The sequence below is a fragment of the Thalassophryne amazonica genome, chromosome 16 (assembly GCF_902500255.1).
Source record: "Thalassophryne amazonica chromosome 16, fThaAma1.1, whole genome shotgun sequence".
Lineage (NCBI taxonomy): Eukaryota > Metazoa > Chordata > Actinopteri > Batrachoidiformes > Batrachoididae > Thalassophryne > Thalassophryne amazonica.
The window spans coordinates 72,256,765-72,274,889 of record NC_047118.1 but is presented as its reverse complement, the minus strand read 5'-3'; the positions used below and the strand labels follow the sequence as shown (position 1 = coordinate 72,274,889).

The window sequence follows — 18,125 nt, the reverse complement described above, 5'->3', positions numbered from 1 at the left end:
CTTCACTGTGCATGCGTCATTTCAGACCACAGCAGCTCATCTGACTCTGACTCTCTACACCCAAAGGGAATTATGTGGTTATTAACCATGAGATGAGAAAGTAAAACCTCTTAAATCATTCTAAAGTCAGTCTGAAGCAGAATCGAGGTGATACTCCATGACGCTTGGAAATAGCAGCCCATGTAGCTGCGGCGCTCTGATCGCTGCCTCCATCTTTTATGATGAAATAATGTTGAATTTTTGAGCAAATGATTGTTGTACAAAAGCTTCAGATATCTGTCACTGAGATAGATGTATGACTGGAGTGCACTTTGAAGCAGAATCGGTGAACCGCGGCTAATGACACAAGCGCAGTGAAGGCAGCAGGGTGGGCCGCTTTTTAGGGGAGCCGTTTGGTCAGCGACACGACACCCTCCTGGCCATGAGTTGAACCGGGTTTCCCTGAGCTCAGCTGATCTTTTATGGAAATTTGATTTGTAATCTACATTTTTATGCAGGATGCCCTTCAGAACCCAGTCTCACAGTGCACTCACTTGTGCCCCCATGTGGCAGAGTTAAACCATACAAGACCATCTAAAAGTGTCATCTGAAAATGGTAAAATGTAAAAAAAAAAAATGTTGCATCCATCCTCTGATTTATCCAATTTACTTATTTATAGCAAGATTTATGAAACTCATCTCTGACATGCTTTAATTTGCATGTTCTCCACCTTTATTTTATTTATTTAAATATTTTACACTTTTGTCTCAACATTTAATGGTTTCTGCTCCAGATCAGAAAGTAGTTAACTGTTTTCATTTCCATGCACATTGTCACCAAAAATTGTATTGAATATTTCTTCTTACACTGGCCAGTATTCCCCATGTTTGATCATTATTTGTGTTTTTTAGTTTTCATATAATTGTGCCACAATAAACAGGTGAAGAGGACTAAATCCTAACCCGCTTAGTGGGGATGAAATGGTAATTCATATTCATCAATGCACCGTCGCTGCCACCCTGTCGGCTGGGAGTGATGCACCCCATCATCATGAGGAATTAAAATTCAACAGCACAAAACCACATAAGTTAATGTATGATCTTAGACCAGCACACATCAGTGTGCTCATTCAGGACCCCCCTCCCCTCCTCCACATTTATGAATGCACACATTTGCATGTTGCACAACAGAATCTGTCACCGCTGACTGCAGCATTGTCAGCCAAAAAGCAGCTGATGCAGTTGCTATGGGAACAGATGCAGTAGTAATATAGAGTGTGAATGATGGAGACATGGGCCATGTTTCTATAGTTGTACAGGATAAAAAAAAAAATAAAAAAAAAGCAACTGCCATTCTAAAGTACTGATGAACATGTTGGAGGAAACATCCAGAGTTTCAGATATTTCTGGAAAAGATTAATGCAGGAGAGGATGAAATGGTCTGACTTATGGGGAGGGCCCAGCTTCAAAATGCACAATCCTGTAATTCCCCCAGTGCAGTTAAACAGGTCTCTGCGTTAGATGCTCCCTGCCTGATAATCACTCTCTTGCCATCAGATTTTATGCTAGCAAGGTTTCTGTTCTAAAACTGAGATCTGAGGAAATATCTCCAGCATTGAAGCTTTCTGGAACCATTATGACTCTACTATAGAGCTGAAAGTGGTGATGACAAATCTGATGGTTACCTCTGAGGTGATGAGAAACTTCCAGAAGGACAATCCTGAGTGCAGCACTCCACCTGTTTGGCCATTATTAGGCCTTCCTCTGTTCTATGATAAGATATCAAAGCAGCTCTCCAGCAGCATAAATGCTGTTTTTGCTTTGCAGGAAAAATGTGGAGCGCAAGTGTTTACTGGACAACATGGAAGGAGTATTCCTGATTGTGGATGAAATTATTGATGGAGGGTAAGAGTTTTTTAGAATTCTATTATATTAGAGGTGAAGAACAATATCTGAAAATGTGAGATCATTTGCATCATAACTGGTTGAGTAACGGTTACCTCTAGTAGCGACTACAACCCAAAAATTCACAAAATTTGCACATTTGTAGAACTCTTTCTTTTTTTTTTTTCTTTTTTTTTTTAAATGTTATCCTGGGGGAAAGTTTAACAACAGACAGGAGCTTGTAGAGCACATGTGCACACCACAGCCTATGTTGTTACTTAACATATGGACTTTTAAATTCCAAATATAAGCAAGATGGACAAATAAATGTGTGTTGGACAACATTTTGGATGTTATTTCTCCCAATTTGGACAAAAGAAATTGTCAGATCGATGCTGATTGCTGGCCAACAGGTACATGTGGATTTATACAAGAAAGGCATCAACTTGTGGTGTGTCTACGATAAGAACTGTTAAATTCTAAAACTAAGTCAGATGGACAAATAAACATATTGGACAGTGTATTGAATGTTATCTGACAGAATTTTGACCAAAGAAAGTCTCAGATACACAGATTGCTGGCCCACAGTCTTGGAAACACAACAATAAAAATGTGAGTCTGCTTGATTTATTTTAATCAACTGTCCAGTTTGGGTTTTTGTGCATTGTTGTAGGGTACTTTTATTATTAGCATTTATTCTTTTGTTACTGGAGTTTACTTTTAGTCCTTTGAATCATGGATAAGCTCTATTTTATGGGTCGTCACAACGTCACTATCAGTTTGCTTCCACGTCAAGTGATTCACTGGCATAAAAACACATGGCTGGTGTCCAGTTATACAATAGAGATACAGTGTGTATTGTCGAGTGTTACAGTACATCCGGGAAGTATTCACAGTGCTTCACTTTTTTCCACATTTTGTTATATTACAGCCTTATTCCAAAATGGAGTAATTTTTACCCCCTAATGATAACATGGAATTTCTTTTTTGCAAATTTATTCAAGATAAAAAACAAACTAAGAAATTACATGTACATAAGTATTCACATCCTTTGCTCATTACTTTGTTGATGCACCTTTGGCTGCAGGTTGGATGGGGAGCGTCAGATCTCTCAGATCTCTCTAGAGATGTTCAGTCAGATTCAGGTCTGAGCTTTGGCTGGGGCACTCAAGGACATTCACAGAGATGTCCTGAAGCTTAGGATTCTGAAGCTAAGGTTCTGCCACTAACCTATAAAATTGTTCACGGACTGGCACCTCCCTACTTAGCTGAACCAAACTAGAATGAGAATAATCAAGTGACAAAAATGAAAACAACTAACAAGTCAAGAATGGGGAGAATGGAAGGAAAAGAAAAGGAGAAAAATAAAAACAGGAACACAAACAGGGCCGAAACCTGATAGTCTCTTGGGTGAATAAAAAGTCTGTGGGTCACAGAGCTTTCTCTTATCGTGCCCCTGTTCTGTGGAATGATCTCCCTAAATCAAAAAAATAGTCATATTCTGTAGAGAATTTAAAGTCCAGACTTAAGACACACTTATTTTCCTTTCATATGGCTAGCATACTGGTATAGTATGTTACTTTGCTTTTACCCTTTTAAATTCATTTATTAGGAAACAGATTGGGCCGCGGCTTCAACTTATCTAAATTGTGGGTCTTTTAGTGAAGCTTGGGGCTAGTGGCCAGCGATCACCTTAGTATTTCTTCTGTTTTTCTTGTTGCTTAATGCTGACAAATTATGTTGTATTTGTTGTCTTTCTGATACTTGATGCTGTTTTTTCTCTCTTTTTGAGATGCGGCTCCATCCAGAGATGGTTGTGGTGTCTACTTCTGCAACCCTCTCGTCCTGTGCACCAGCAAAATTTCCTGTATGTTCGTTTTTGTAAATTGTTTTGTGAATTGTGTCGGTAGCATGGCCCAAGCAGAGGGTCACCCCTTTGAGTTTCGTCTGCTTGATGTTTCTTCCTCAAATCATCAGAGCGAGTTTTTCCCTTACCACTGTTGCCTGTGTGCTTGCTCTTGCAGTTGGTAAGATTAGACCTTACTTCTGTGAAGTGCCTTGAGGCAACATTGTTATGATTTGGCGCTATATAAATGAAAATAAATTTAAATTGAAATAGGATCATTGTCATGCTGAAAGATGAACCGTTACCTCAGTCTGAGGTCAAGAGCTCTGAAGCAGGTTTTCATCCACGATGTCTCTGTGCATTGCTGCATTCAACTTTTTCTCAATCCTGACTAGTCTCCCAGTTCCTGCTGCAAAACATCCCCACAGCATGATCCTGCCTCTAGAGATGGTGCCTGGTTTCCTCCAAACATAATGCCTGGTATTCACACCAAAGTGTTCATTCGTTGTCTCATCAGACCAGAGAATTTTGTTTCTCATGGTCTGAGAGTCCTTCAGGTGCCTTTTGGCAAACTCCAGGCAGGCTGCAATGTGTCTTTTATTATTATTATTACCATTCAGGCCTGATTGGTGGATTGCTGCAGAGATGGTTGTCCTTCTCTCTCCACAGAGGAATGCTAGAGCTCTGATAGAGAGACCATCAGGTTCTTGATCACCTCTCTACTAAGGTCCTTCTCCGCAGTCGCTCAGTTTAGACGGGCAGCCAGCTCTAGGAAGAGTCTGAACTTCTTCCATTTATGGATGATGGAGGCAGCTGTGCTCATTGGGACCTTTAAAGCAGCTGAAATGTTTCTGTACCCTTCCCCAGATTGTTGCCTTGAGACAATCTTGTCTCGGAGGTCTACAGACAATTCCTTTGACTTCAGACTTGGTTTGTGCTCTGACATGCACTGTCAACTGTGGGACCTTGTATGTAGACAGGTGTGTGCCTTTCTAAATCATGTCCAGTGGACTGAATGTAGTAGAAACATTTCAAGGATGATCAGTGGTAACAGGATGCACCTGATCTCAATTTTGAGCTTCATGGCAAAGGCTGTGAATACGTATGTACGTTTTTTTTTTTTTTATAAATTTGCAAAACAAAAAAAAAAATGCTGTCATTACTGGGTTTTGTGTGTAGAAGTTTGAGGGGAAAAAATGAATTTCATCCATTTTTGGAATATGACTGTAACATAACAAAATGTGGAAAAAGTGAAGCGCTATGAATACTTTCTAGACGCATTGTATTTGGTGTTGAGTTGAAACAGTGTTTACAGTGTAAGAAAACTGCATCAAATTAAACTGTGCGCTACTTAAACAGTCCACTCCAGCTTGACTGTTTTCATGCCAGCCAGCATTGTTCCCGGATGTGCGACTGACAGAATATAAATTGTTATTGATATTATTTATCATGACTAATGCAATGATGGGTAAGTCACACTGGACTATAAGTCACAGGACCTCCCAAACTACTGCTGGAACCCCCCCCCCCCCCCCCCCCCCCCAAAAAAAACCTCCCTGCAACTTTTTACCCCTGAAAATATGATACTGTTGATCTTGTTCCTCAAATAAACCCAGATATGTTAAGCTGACCTAGAAGGCCACACCCCCTTTTCTACTTTTTTTTTTTACTAATAGCCCAATTTCATAGCCTTAATAGTGTGCATATCATGAATGCTTGGTCTTGTTGGATTTGTGAGAATCTACCGGTACCTTGTTTCCCATGTAACAGTAAGAAATATACTCAAAACCTGGATTAATCTTTTTAGTCACATAGCACTACTATTATTCTGAAGACTACTGTATATATTATTAGTGTGCTCAAAATAGATTTGCTGATTCTCACATGTAAAGCTGAATATGAATACTCCTGTCTGTTGGAGTTAAGTTACTCATTAAATATTGATCAAAAAGTTGGCGTACAAGAAGGAGATTATTGAGGAAAGACACCAAGAAACCCAAAACACTTTCCATCCATGTTTGGATATTCTGGTTCGTAGAAACGTTAGCACGTCTTTGTACTGCTCTTGGCTCTCATTGGTTTATTTTGTCCTGTTTCAGAGTGATTCTAGAGAGTGACCCCCAGCAGGTCCTACAGAAGGTCAATTACAAGGTAGGTCATCAATGTATTTATCGCTGATCAGTTGAAAAAATTATTGATTCTGTCTTCACCCTGTTCAACTTTTTGTTCCCTCATAACTGTCTTTTTGTCTCTGTGCTCTTCTAATTGCCGTTAGCAAATGTCAGAGCCGGCCTACGGCTTCGTCCTCTTCGATTACATCACCGGTAACCTAGATGGACAGACAGACAGGAATCAGCCGGTGTAGACAGACAGGGTGAGAGAGAGATGGGCCAGTTAAAGGGTACATTCCAATTCTTCCCCCCCAAATTGGGACCCTTTTGATGCGTAATTGACATTTTAAGATGTGAAAAGAAAAATTAAAGACACAGAGACTAAGAGCTGAAGCTGGCTTCTTTTTGATCTGTTGGGCTGAACAAGTCCAGTGGTGTAAACATGGCTAACCAGCCACTCACCGTCAAAATCCTTATTTTGGAAGATGTTGACAGCTAGCGCTATCCAACTCATATCAGTTCTGTGAATTGGAGAATCCCCTCAACAGAACTGTTGTATTTTGTTCAGGAGTATTGCTCACAGTGTAGTGTAACTTGCACCCTTTTCCTGTATGGGGAACTCCCTTTTTAACTGTTTACCACATGTGCACACCACAGCATGTGCTGTTACTTCACATAAGGACTTCATGTTATTTGATGCAAATGGATGTAAAAAAAAAAAAAAAAAAAAAAAAAATCATCAGATGCACACAGATTGCTGGCCCACAGCATTGGAAGCGCTATAATATCAGTGTGTGTGTATGTATATATATATACGAGGTCTGTTTAGAAAAGTATCCGACCTTATTATTTTTTTTCACAAACCATATGGATTTGAATCACGTGTGATTACATCAGACATGCTTGAACCCTCGTGGGCATGCAAGAGTTTTTTCACGCCTGTGGGCAGTCTTTGAGTGAGGAGTCGCCCACCCTCTCGTCGATTTTTTCATTGTTTAGGAATGGCTCAGAGACTGCTGCTTTGTTTGATCAAAATTTTTTCAAAACTAAGGCACAACTGAGTGGACACCATTCGATAAATTCAGCTGGTTTTCGGTAAAAATTTTAATGGCTGATGAGAGATTTTGGTCTGGTAGTGTCGCTTTAAGGACGGCCCACGGCGCCTGACGGCGATCTGCACTTCGAGGCGGCAGTGTCTCGCCGTTTCAAGTTGAAAATTTCCACATTTCAGGCTCTGTTGACCCAGTAAGTCGTCAGAGAACAGAGAACTTTCAGAAGAAGTCGGCATGACGAGTTTATTCGGACATTCCATTGTTAACGGACATTTTGTAATGAAAGAACGTGAGGGCAGAGTCGCATGTCGGGCCGGACCCGACCGCGGGGGGTCGCGACAAGAAAAACACCTCCGTTGGAAACCTTAACGGACAAGTTGGAACATGCCCAAGCTGTTAAACAATTTCTCAGTTACTCACTTGTTGAAAGCCATCAAAAGCCGCCTGAATTTTACAAATGGTTTTCAACACGGAGGTGTTTTTCCTGTCGCGGCGCACACAGATTCGCCAAGTCGTCACGGAAACAACTCGGCGAATTTGCGCGCACGTCTTTCATTAAAAAATGTCCTTAAACAGTGGAATGTCCGCATAAAGTCCTCATGCCGGCCTCTTCTGAATCTTCTCTGTTCTCTCACGATGTCCTGGGTGAATTAAGCCTTAAATTAGAATGTTTTCAGGTCGAAACAGGCTGACGACGGCGCCTGGAAGCGCTGCACGACGTCCCGCTCCGTGGGAAGTCCTTACACCGACAGAAACACCCCATAATCTCTCATCAGCCGTTAAACCTTTCACCGAAAACCAGCTAAATTTCTTGAATAGTGTCCACTCGGATATTCCTCACAGGTCCAGAAAAAGTTTTGTTAAAGCAACGCGCGCCGTCTCGAGCAGCGTGTGAAACAAAGGAATTCAGCCGAGAGGGCGGGACCACATCTCACTCAAGGCCTGCCCACAGGGAAATGACGTCACCAACACGCGTGAAAAACTCACGCATGTGCACAAGGGTTCAAGCATGATTGGTGTAATTGCACGTCATTCAACTCCATATAATAATAAAAAAAAGTGTCAGTTTCTTATCTACACTCAAAAAAATATAAACGCACCACTTTTGGTTTTGCTCCCATTTTGTATGAGATGAACTCAAAGATCTAAAACTTTTTCCACATACACAATATCATCATTTCCCTCAAATATTGTTCACAAACCAGTCTAAATCTGTGATAGTGAGCACTTCTCCTTTGCTGAGATAATCCATCCCACCTCACAGGTGTGCCATACCAGGATGCTGATTAGACACCATGATTAGTGCACAGGTGTGCCTTAGACTGTCCACAATAAAAGGCCACTCTGAAAGGTGCAGTGCCACAGATGTTGCAAGATTTGAGGGAGCGTGCAATTGGCATGCTGACAGCAGGAATGTCAACCAGAGCTGTTGCTCGTGTATTGAATGTTCATTTCTCTACCATAAGCCGTCTCCAAAGGCGTTTCAGAGAATTTGGCAGTACATCCAACCAGCCTCACAACCGCAGACCACGTGTAACCACACCAGCCCAGGACCTCCACATCCAGCATGTTCACCTCCAAGATCGTCTGAGACCAGCCACTCGGACAGCTGCTGAAACAATCGGTTTGCATAACCAAAGAATTTCTGCACAAACTGTCAGAAACCGTCTCAGGGAAGCTTATCTGCATGCTCGTTGTCCTCATCGGGGTCTCGACCTGACTCCAGTTCGTCGTCGTAACCGACTTGAGTGGGCAAATGCTCACATTCGCTGGCGTTTGTCACGTTGGAGAGGTGTTCTCTTCATGGATGAATCCCGGTTCACACTGTTCAGGGCAGATGGCAGACAGAGTGTGTGGCGTCGTGTGGTGACCGGTTTTCTGATGTCAATGTTGTGGATCGAGTGGCCCATGGTGGCGGTGGGGTTATGGTATGGGCAGGCGTCTGTTATGGACGAAGAACACAGGTGCATTTTATTGATGGCATTTTGAATGCACAGAGATACCGTGACGAGATCCTGAGGCCCATTGTTGTGCCATACATCCAAGAACATCACCTCATGTTGCAGCAGGATAATGCACGGCCCCATGTTGCAAGGATCTGTACACAATTCTTGGAAGCTGAAAATGTCCTAGTTCTTGCATGGCCGGCATACTCACCGGACATGTCACCCATTGAGCATGTTTGGGATGCTCTGGACCGGTGTACGAGGGCTGTCCATAAAGTATAGGTCCTTTTTATTTTTTCAAAAACTATATGGATTTCATTCATATGTTTTTACGTCAGACATGCTTGAACCCTCGTGCGCATGCGTGAGTTTTTCCACGCCTGTCGGTGACGTCATTCGCCTGTGAGCACTCCTTGTGGGAGGAGTCGTCCAGCCCCTCGTCGGAATTCCTTTGTCTGAGAAGTTGCTGAGAGACTGGCGCTTTGTTTGATCAAAATGTTTTCTAAACCTGTGAGACACATCGAAGTGGACACGGTTCGAAAAATTAAGCTGGTTTTCAGTGAAAATTTTAACGGCTGATGAGAGATTTTGAGGTGATACTGTCGTTTTAAGGACTTCCCACGGTGCGAGACGTCGCGCAGCGCTCTCAGGCGCTGTCGTCAGCCTGTTAAAAGCTGAAAACCTCCACATTTCAGACTCTGTTGATCCAGGATGTCGTGAGAGAACAGAAGTTTCAGAAGAAGTCGGTTTCAGCATTTTATCCGGATATTCCACTGTTAAAGGAGATTTTTTTAATGAAAGACGTGCGGACGGGTCCCGACGCGGTGCGGCGGCACAGGAAAAACACCTCTGTTGGAAGCCTTAAGGACAAGTTGGAACATGTCCAGCTGTTAAACAATTTCTCATATACTCACTCCACTGAAAGCCATCAAAAGCTGCCTGGATTTTACAAATGGTTATCAACATGGAGATGTTTTTCCTGTGCCGCCGCACCGTGTCGGCTGCGTCCCAACGCGCGGCCCGTTTGCACGTCTTTCATTAAAAAAATCTCCTTTAACAGTGGAATATCCGGATAAAATGCTGAAACTGACTTCTTCTGAAACTTCTCTGTTCTCTCACGACGTCCTGGATCAATAGAGCCTGAAATGTGGAGGTTCTCAGCTTTTAACAGGCTGACGATGGCGCCTGAGAGCGCTGCGCGACGTCTCGCACCGTGGGAAGTCCTTAAAGCGACAGTATCACCTCAAAATCTCTCATCAGCCTTTAAAATTTTCACTGAAAACCAGCTTAATTTTTTGAACCGTGTCCACTTCGATGTGTCTCACAGGTTTAGAAAAAATTTTGATCAAACAAAGCGCTAGTCTCTCAGCAACTTCTCAGACAAAGGAATTCCGACGAGGGGCTGGACGACTCCTCCCACAAGGAGTGCTCACAGGCGAATGACGTCACCGACAGGCATGGAAAAACTCACGCATGCGCACGAGGGTTCAAGCATGTCTGACGTAAAAACATATGAATGAAATCCATATAGTTTTTGAAAAAAATAAAAAGGACCTATACTTTATGGACAGACCTCGTATACGACAACGTGTACCAGTTCCTGCCAATATCCAGCAACTTCGCACAGCCATTGACGAGGAGTGGGACCAACATTCCACAGGCCACAATTGACAACCTGATCAACTCTATGCGAAGGAGATGTGTTGCACTGCATGAGGTCACACCAGATACTGACTGGTATCCCCCCCAATAAAACAAAACTGCACCTTTCAGAGTGGCCTTTTATTGTGGACAGTCTAAGGCACACCTGTGCACTAATCATGGTGTCTAATCAGCATCTTGATATGGCACACCTGTGAGGTGGGATGGATTATCTCAGCAAAGGAGAAGTGCTCACTATCACAGATCTAGACTGGTTTGTGAACAATATTTGAGGGAAATGGTGATATTGTGTATGTGGAAAAAGTTTTAGATCTTAGAGTTCATCTCATACAAAATGGGAGCAAAACCAAAAGTGTTGCGTTTATATTTTTGTTGAGTGTATATGTGTGTGTGTGTATATATGTATATGTATGTATATGTGTGTGTGTATATATGTACGAGGTCTGTCAATAAAGTATAGGTCCTTTTTATTTTTTTCAAAAACTATATGGATTTCATTCATATGTTTTTACGTCAGACATGCTTGAACCCTTGTGCGCATGCATGAGTTTTTCCACGCCTGCCGGTGACGTCATTCCCCTTTGAGCACTCCTTGTGGGAGGAGTCGTCCAGCCCCTCGTCGGAATTCCTTTGTCTGAGAAGTTGCTGAGAGACTGGCGCTTCGTTTGATCAAAATTTTTTCTAAACCTGTGAGACACATCGAAGTGGACACGGTTCGAAAAATTAAGCTGGTTTTCGGTGAAAATTTTAACATCTGATGAGAGATTTTGAGGTGATACTGTCGCTTTAAGGACTTCCCACGGTGCGAGACGTCGAGCAGCGCTCTCAGGCGCCGTCATCAGCCTGTTTCAAGCTGAAAACCTCCACATTTCAGGCTCTATTGATCTAGGACGTCGTGAGAGAACAGAGAAGTTTCAGAAGAAGTCGGTTTCAGCATTTTATCCGGATATTCCACTGTTAAAGGAGATTTTTTTTAATGAAAGACGTACGGGCGGATTGCAGCGTCGGCTCGCAGCCGCCGCGACGCTCTGCCACAGGAAAAACACCTCTGTTGGAAGCCTTAAGGACAAGTTGGAACATGTCCAGCTGTTAAACAATTTCTCATATACTCACTCCACTGAAAGCCATCAAAAGCCGCCTGGATTTTACAAATGGTTGTCAACACGGAGGTGTTTTTCCTGTGCCGCCGCACCGCGCCGGCTGCGTCCCGATGCGCGGACGCAGCGGGACGTCCTGCAGCGCTTCCAGGCGCCTTCGTCGGCCTGTTTCGACCTGAAAAGCATCCTAATTTAAGGCTTAATTCACCCAGGACGTCGTGAGAGAATAGAGAAGATTCAGAAGAGGCCGGCATGAGGACTTTATGCGGACATTCCACTGTTTAAGGACATTTTGTAATGAAAGACATGCGCGCAAATTCGCCGAGTCATTTCCGTGACGACTCGGCAAATCTGTGTGGGCCGCGACAGGAAAAACACCTCCGTGTTGAAAACCATTTGTAAAATTCAGGCGGCTTTTGATGGCTTTCAACAAGTGAGTAATTGAGAAATTGTTTAACAGCTTGGGCATGTTCCAACTTGCCCGTGAAGGTTTCCAACGGAGGTGTTTTTCCTGTTGTGACCCCCCCGCGGTCGGGTCCGGCCCGGCATGCGCCTCTGCCCGCACTTTCTTTCATTACAAAATGTCCATTAACAATGCAACTCCTCATAAACTCCTCATGCCGACTTCATCTGAAAGTTCTCTGTTCTCTGATGACTTACTGGGTCAACAGAGCCTGAAATGTGGAAGTTTTCAACTTGAAACGGTGAGTGCTGCCTCGAAGCGCAGATCACCGTCAGGCACCGTGGGCCATCCTTAAAGCGACACTACCAGACCAAAATCTCTCATCAGCCGTTAAAATTTTTACCGAAAACCAGCTGAATTTATCAAATGGTGTCCACTCAGTTGTGCCTTACAGTTTTGAAAAAAATTTGATCAAACAAAGCAGCAGTCTCTGAGCCATTCCTAAACAATGAAAAAATTGACAAGAGGGTGGGCGACTCCTCACTCAAAGACTGCCCACAGGCGAATGACGTAACCGACAGGCATGAAAAAACTCTCGCATGCCCACGAGGGTTCAAGCATGTCTGATGTAATCACACGTGATTCAAATCCATATGGTTTTTGAAAAAAATAATAAGGTCGGATACTTTTCTAATAGACCTCGTGTATATATATATAGTGTACTTTTATTACTGGCATTTATTTATTGATTTCTGGACTTTATTTTGCATAGTGCTTTGATTCCCTGGAAAGCCCTTTTAAAAGTTACTGTCGTTATTGTTAACAAACTCTTGATTTTTCTGTATATATGTCACACCCCAGTATAAGTCTAAGGGTATGAAGGTACTTTTGAAACTAGAACATTATTTAGACGGTAAACTCTGACAGCTGTTTTTGGTGAGGAAGCAGATCTGCATACATTGTGTCAAACTTAGAATCTGCCAAAGCTCCCTGAGGTGAAGCTTTAAGGTGAAGTTTGTGTTTTTCGCATTGGTCTTTACTTTTATTTCATTTTTGTTTAAAATTTTGATTCACTGTCATTTGATCCTCTCCTTTAGAGCAGTCATGAACCCGCTTGTAGTGCAGCTATTTTCTGTTTCCACATGACAGCGATGCAACATTGTGCCTGGTTGTACAAATGTGTGCAAGTTCACCTGTCGACACTGGGTGTGAAAGTAACTCTAAGTTGGAGGCTATCACAGCTGCGTTGGGCGCTGCTTTCTACCGGGTGTAAGTTAGGAATGTTGGAGACATACCCAATCTGTACATTTCAGTTTTGGATGCCTCTGACATCGTTTTACTGCTGTTTGGCTATTTGCAAATGTCAGCTGCATTTTTTTTCCCATTCTTTAAGAATGAAATGCATTAAAAGTTTAATTATTGCAAACCTGAGATACAAAAACAATGAAGAATTGGCATGTACCCTGTGTGAGAGTGACGGCAAGAAAACTGAGCCAGTGAGTGAATGAGCCGGTGGGAGAAAAGGTAACAGCATGCAGAAAGAGAGCTGACTGACATCCAGTTAAACTCTCATTCATCATACTGCCATCGAAGAGCAACTACAAAGTGAATTTTACTGAACGTGATAAAGAAAATTTTGTGCAATATTTGATGTAATGGTAATTACAGCTGACTCTACATTCAGGCAGAGGTCATAGGTCAGTCGTTACTGTTGTCTGATAAAACTGCTCAATTAAAAAAAAAAAAAAACTTGGTGTATTATTTAATATTTTGAGGATTAATCAAAAACTTACTACTTTCGCAAAACTTTATACAAAAACAAATCCTGGTTTGGAATAAAAGTTTGCTTTTGTCGATAGTTCTGAATTTTGTAAACTTTTAAGAAATGTTAGTATTTTTCACTTTTTTTGTTTAACTTGAGAATATGTTGATGTTTTGGTCAGTTTATCAGGAACACAGACGGCATAAAATAATTTTGTTAGAAACAGAACTCTTGCTTGTGTATTTGATTTCGGTGGCTGGAGGTGGTTTGTTTGTTTATTTATCGTTGTGTATTGTGTTGTACGGTATTTTGAATATATTTCATTTCCTTTGTCATTAGTGAGCACGTTTGTAATACTGCAAGAGAAGGCAAAAGCTGAATATGGTTTGATCAATGAATCGATCACTATTTTATTATCACAAATTAATTATCAATGTGAAAGGTCAACTTTTGAGTCAGGACATTTTTTTTTTTAAATTGGGCCAGATTTTTTTTTTTTGAGCCGAGGGAGGGTCCCTTGTTTTAAGGGGGGGGGGGGGGGGGGGGGGTCATGGCCTTTCCTCTGCTCTGCAGGGGGGCGGTTCCTCCTGCAGACAGAGGCGGGCCTCTCTGCTGGCTCCTACAGGTACCACATTTTTAATTTTTCTTGGTTTGGTTCTATACTCAGACATATTTACACATACATGGTTACGCAACCAGACACTGCATACATCTTGCGTATTGACACATCACATCTCATTGCTTTTATCTTTGTTTAAAGTTACTTATTATTTGCAATAAAATTCTTCTGATTGGCCTAAACCTTGCCTCCCCTCTTTCTTGTTGTGGGCTATGAGCTGGCCTGTGACATAATTGTTAGTTGACTGCCAGAATAACTGCTTATTACAATCATAACCTCTAAAAATGTAAGACTAAAAGTGCCTTGACACTTGCACAGTTTTGATCCGTGCACTAGTACGCAATCTGCCGTGCCAGAGAGTGAACTCATTGAAAACTTGTAGACTGTGCACAGCTTCGTGCAAGTGCACAAAGAAAATTTTGAAATGTTCAAAATCTCTGGCACGCATTCATTTTGTGAACTTCAGCTGAACATTGCGCAAACACTTCAAAAACACTGTCACTGTGAGTCATTGCGTCAGCGCAGTGCATCTGAATGATTATGACGAAATGTTAAATCTATAATAAACATAATTTTTACAGATACTCATAAGAAGGAATGAAAATGTAACTGTTTTACCAAGCCATTACAATGTAAATATTTCAAATAATTACTTTTAGATGATTCCAAATGCGTTCTCCACCTCATGAAGCACACGAGAAAAGCTGCAGCTGTAGAAAATTCCTCTGATTCCCGAAGAGATTAGAGGTGGTTTCATCAGCCAAACTCTTAGAGCAAATGATTAATCCGCTACGAAATAATTATTTTATATAACGCAGCATCCAGCGGAACTCAGCGGGTCGCATTGACATGATGACTTGAGCGGCAGTGCGGGGGTTACATGCGTGCAATTGTCAAGTTGCCTTTATAACTTGCTAACTGTATGTAAGCTAGTTACATTTTCAACGTGTGATAAAACACTAACGTTAGCACTCAGGTTATTGTGACGTATTTTTGTGCTGTGATGGCCAAGATTTGAGGTGTTGAGCAGTGATTGGCTGAGCTGTTAACCAACAAGCTGATGAATGCGGCAGCATGTCAGCAAACCCTGAATTTATTTGTCATTTAAAAATGGATTGTACAGAAAGAATCATTACTGTCCCATATGGACACTTTGAGCCAGACCCATCTTATGTCATGATTGGTCTGTTGTAGTGACTGGTGATTGGTCTGTTTTAGAGTATGGGTGCAGTTGTTGTTTTTTTACTTCCAAGTTGAAACCAGTTGAAGAGAGAGAGAGAGAGAGAGCGCATACCACTGCCAGGCTAACACTTACTGCTGTTAACCAACAGAGGGACACATTCAGAATTCTTTAACATTCATCAGAGCTTTGTCACATCGTAAGGGCAAACTCTTAAAAGTCTAAAGCTTTGGGTTTTGTAAGATTTATGTCATAAAAACAATTTTATTTGGCACTACTATGATTGTATCTATTAGCCTTTATTTTGTGGATTCATAATATGACATGGTCAGTATGATCAAAATTTGTATTGTCTGGGTAAAATTAATAGTACTTCCCCTGAAAGGAAAAAATTCCAAAGAACAAACGGCCTTGAACTTCATTTGGTAGTGACCCATACAGTCCAAGATAGTGACCATAGCAATGTCATAGACTACGTGAGGTCTTCCACGATTTGCGCGACGGATGCTGGGAAGCAATGGCGACAGCCAGTCAGAGTAGAGAGGCACAGTGACGTCAGCTGGCTGCTCCCTCAAACAAAATAAACCAAGATGGTTGAAAACGCTTTGAAACAACTTTCTTCTGTATAAATCTAACACGTTTGTCATATATTTTCTAAACGTTAGAGAGAAATAAACATGTGAAACCCCCCAAAACACTGTTTTTGATACCAGATAACAACCCTGAAGTAATTTATAAAACATCCTATGGATGTTAGCGTGCACACCCCATGTACATGAGGTTAAAGGTAACTTCTGGTCATTTCAAAACCTCATGCATGAGCACATGCACTTCCTCCTATAGACATTGTGAAAATGAAAATAAAATATTCGTTATGGAATTCCCCCCACATGTAAATATGTTGTCTTCATTAAAATAAGCTGTAATTTTGCAACATGTTTAAAAAATAAACTGACATGATGGATTTCAGTAGAAACTCAATTTTGCCAGTTTTGTGAAATTTGAGGGACCATACAGCTTTAAATGAATGAGTTAAAGGGAGAAATCATCTTGCACACAAATTTGAAAACATTTTCTGAGCTCTTTCTTGACTCAAAAGCTACTTTTAAAATTTATTTAGGTGAGTTTTAACACAAAGGGGGTGCTGACATAACCTCCACCCACCTCTGTTGGTTGATAGTGGAAATAGTGAAAACTGATCACAGTAAAGAAATTTAACAGGTATCCTGATGACATCTTTTCGTGAGGGTTTTTGTGACGCATGCTGCAGCCTTTATCATGTGAACACTTTTGATTTACCTTTGTGATGTCACGTGCTTGAAGTGTGTTCTGGTCTTTAGTGGATTTGCAGAATTGTCATGTTTCATTTGTGTTAATTTGCATCCTTTGGTTCTGTTTTTCTAGTGCATTCATTAATCTTTTTTTTCCCTGCAGGCGGATGAGAACACGTTATCTGAACAAACCATGACGCAGGTAACGCACACAAATGTACACATTAATATAGCTATCGGCAAATGTTGATGCAAAATATTAGTTTTGATTTGTGGCAGCGGCTTGTGTATTCTGCAACTTGTAGATGTCAGATGTCCAGATTGTGGAAAATTAAGGTGGCTCCTGAAGACATTTTGTTCAATTGGCTTATTAATCTAGTTTGACATTTTTCCCACTTAAAATTGTTTTATTGCAAGTTAATTTTGCCAGGAAAAGCCTAAAAAGAGCTGTATAATGTGATCGGTTCAGCGAGCATACATTAGCTGTTAACACATTCCAGCTGCAAAATGTTAAAAACTAAAAATCCCAGACTTCACTAACAACCAATTACTGATAGCATGACTACCAGGTGAGCTTAATTGTTGGCATGGCAACGCTCTGCACTTGCTGAAATGTTTGCCTGCATATAAAGCAGTATAGCGCCCTCATGTGGTGATCTCCTTAACTCTGCATGCATGATTACTTTTGTTCTGTGCTGCTTTTTTTTTTTTTTTTTGCAGTTCTTGTACCGTAAATCTTTTTTAAATATAGCACTTTAAAAAGTGTAAACACGAGGTAGAGTTTTTAACCCTGTAATCGTATCATGTTTGATACATACATTTTTTGGGTCAGGCATTATAGGGTTAAAGGTGATTTAATTTTACTTTTTTATCTGATCAGTATGATCAGATAAATATGAGTAAAATGAATTTTAGAATAGAATATTGGATCGAACTAAAATATTATAATAATGATGGCACTTTGCATGCGGTTTCTGTTTTGGCATTCATTTAACACCATACACATTATTTCCTATGAAGCACAAACTAACTGAAGTGTTACTTCATGGGTTAACTGGTTAAAAAAACTAATTTCTTCAAATGTCTTCCTCTGATCCTTTTGCCTGACTTTCAGCTTTATGTGATTCCATAACAAATGTTTGTGCTTCTGGAAGCTTTTGTGTGTGTGTGTGTGTGTGTGTGTGTGTGTGTGTGCGTGTGCACGCGCATATGCGTGCATGTGAGGTTATTTTTATGCTCTGAGCTTTTTTGTCTTTAACCCTAACAGCACATAACGGAGAAACTGGCTCTGACCTCTAATGTAAGTTTTACAC

At 41.3% G+C, this 18,125-nt stretch overlaps 1 protein-coding gene across 1 annotated transcript in view; it reads left to right on the top strand.

Moving 5' to 3' along the window:
• LOC117528754 (coatomer subunit zeta-1-like) overlaps window positions 1-18,125 on the top strand; it is a 68,265-nt gene that overhangs the window by 39,378 nt on the left and 10,762 nt on the right. Inside the window, exons 6-9 of the mRNA XM_034191384.1 lie at window positions 1,807-1,884; window positions 5,809-5,860; window positions 16,976-17,014; window positions 18,080-18,112. Of these exons, the coding sequence (XP_034047275.1) occupies window positions 1,807-1,884; window positions 5,809-5,860; window positions 16,976-17,014; window positions 18,080-18,112 (202 nt within the window). The remainder of the gene's footprint in view (window positions 1-1,806; window positions 1,885-5,808; window positions 5,861-16,975; window positions 17,015-18,079; window positions 18,113-18,125) is intronic.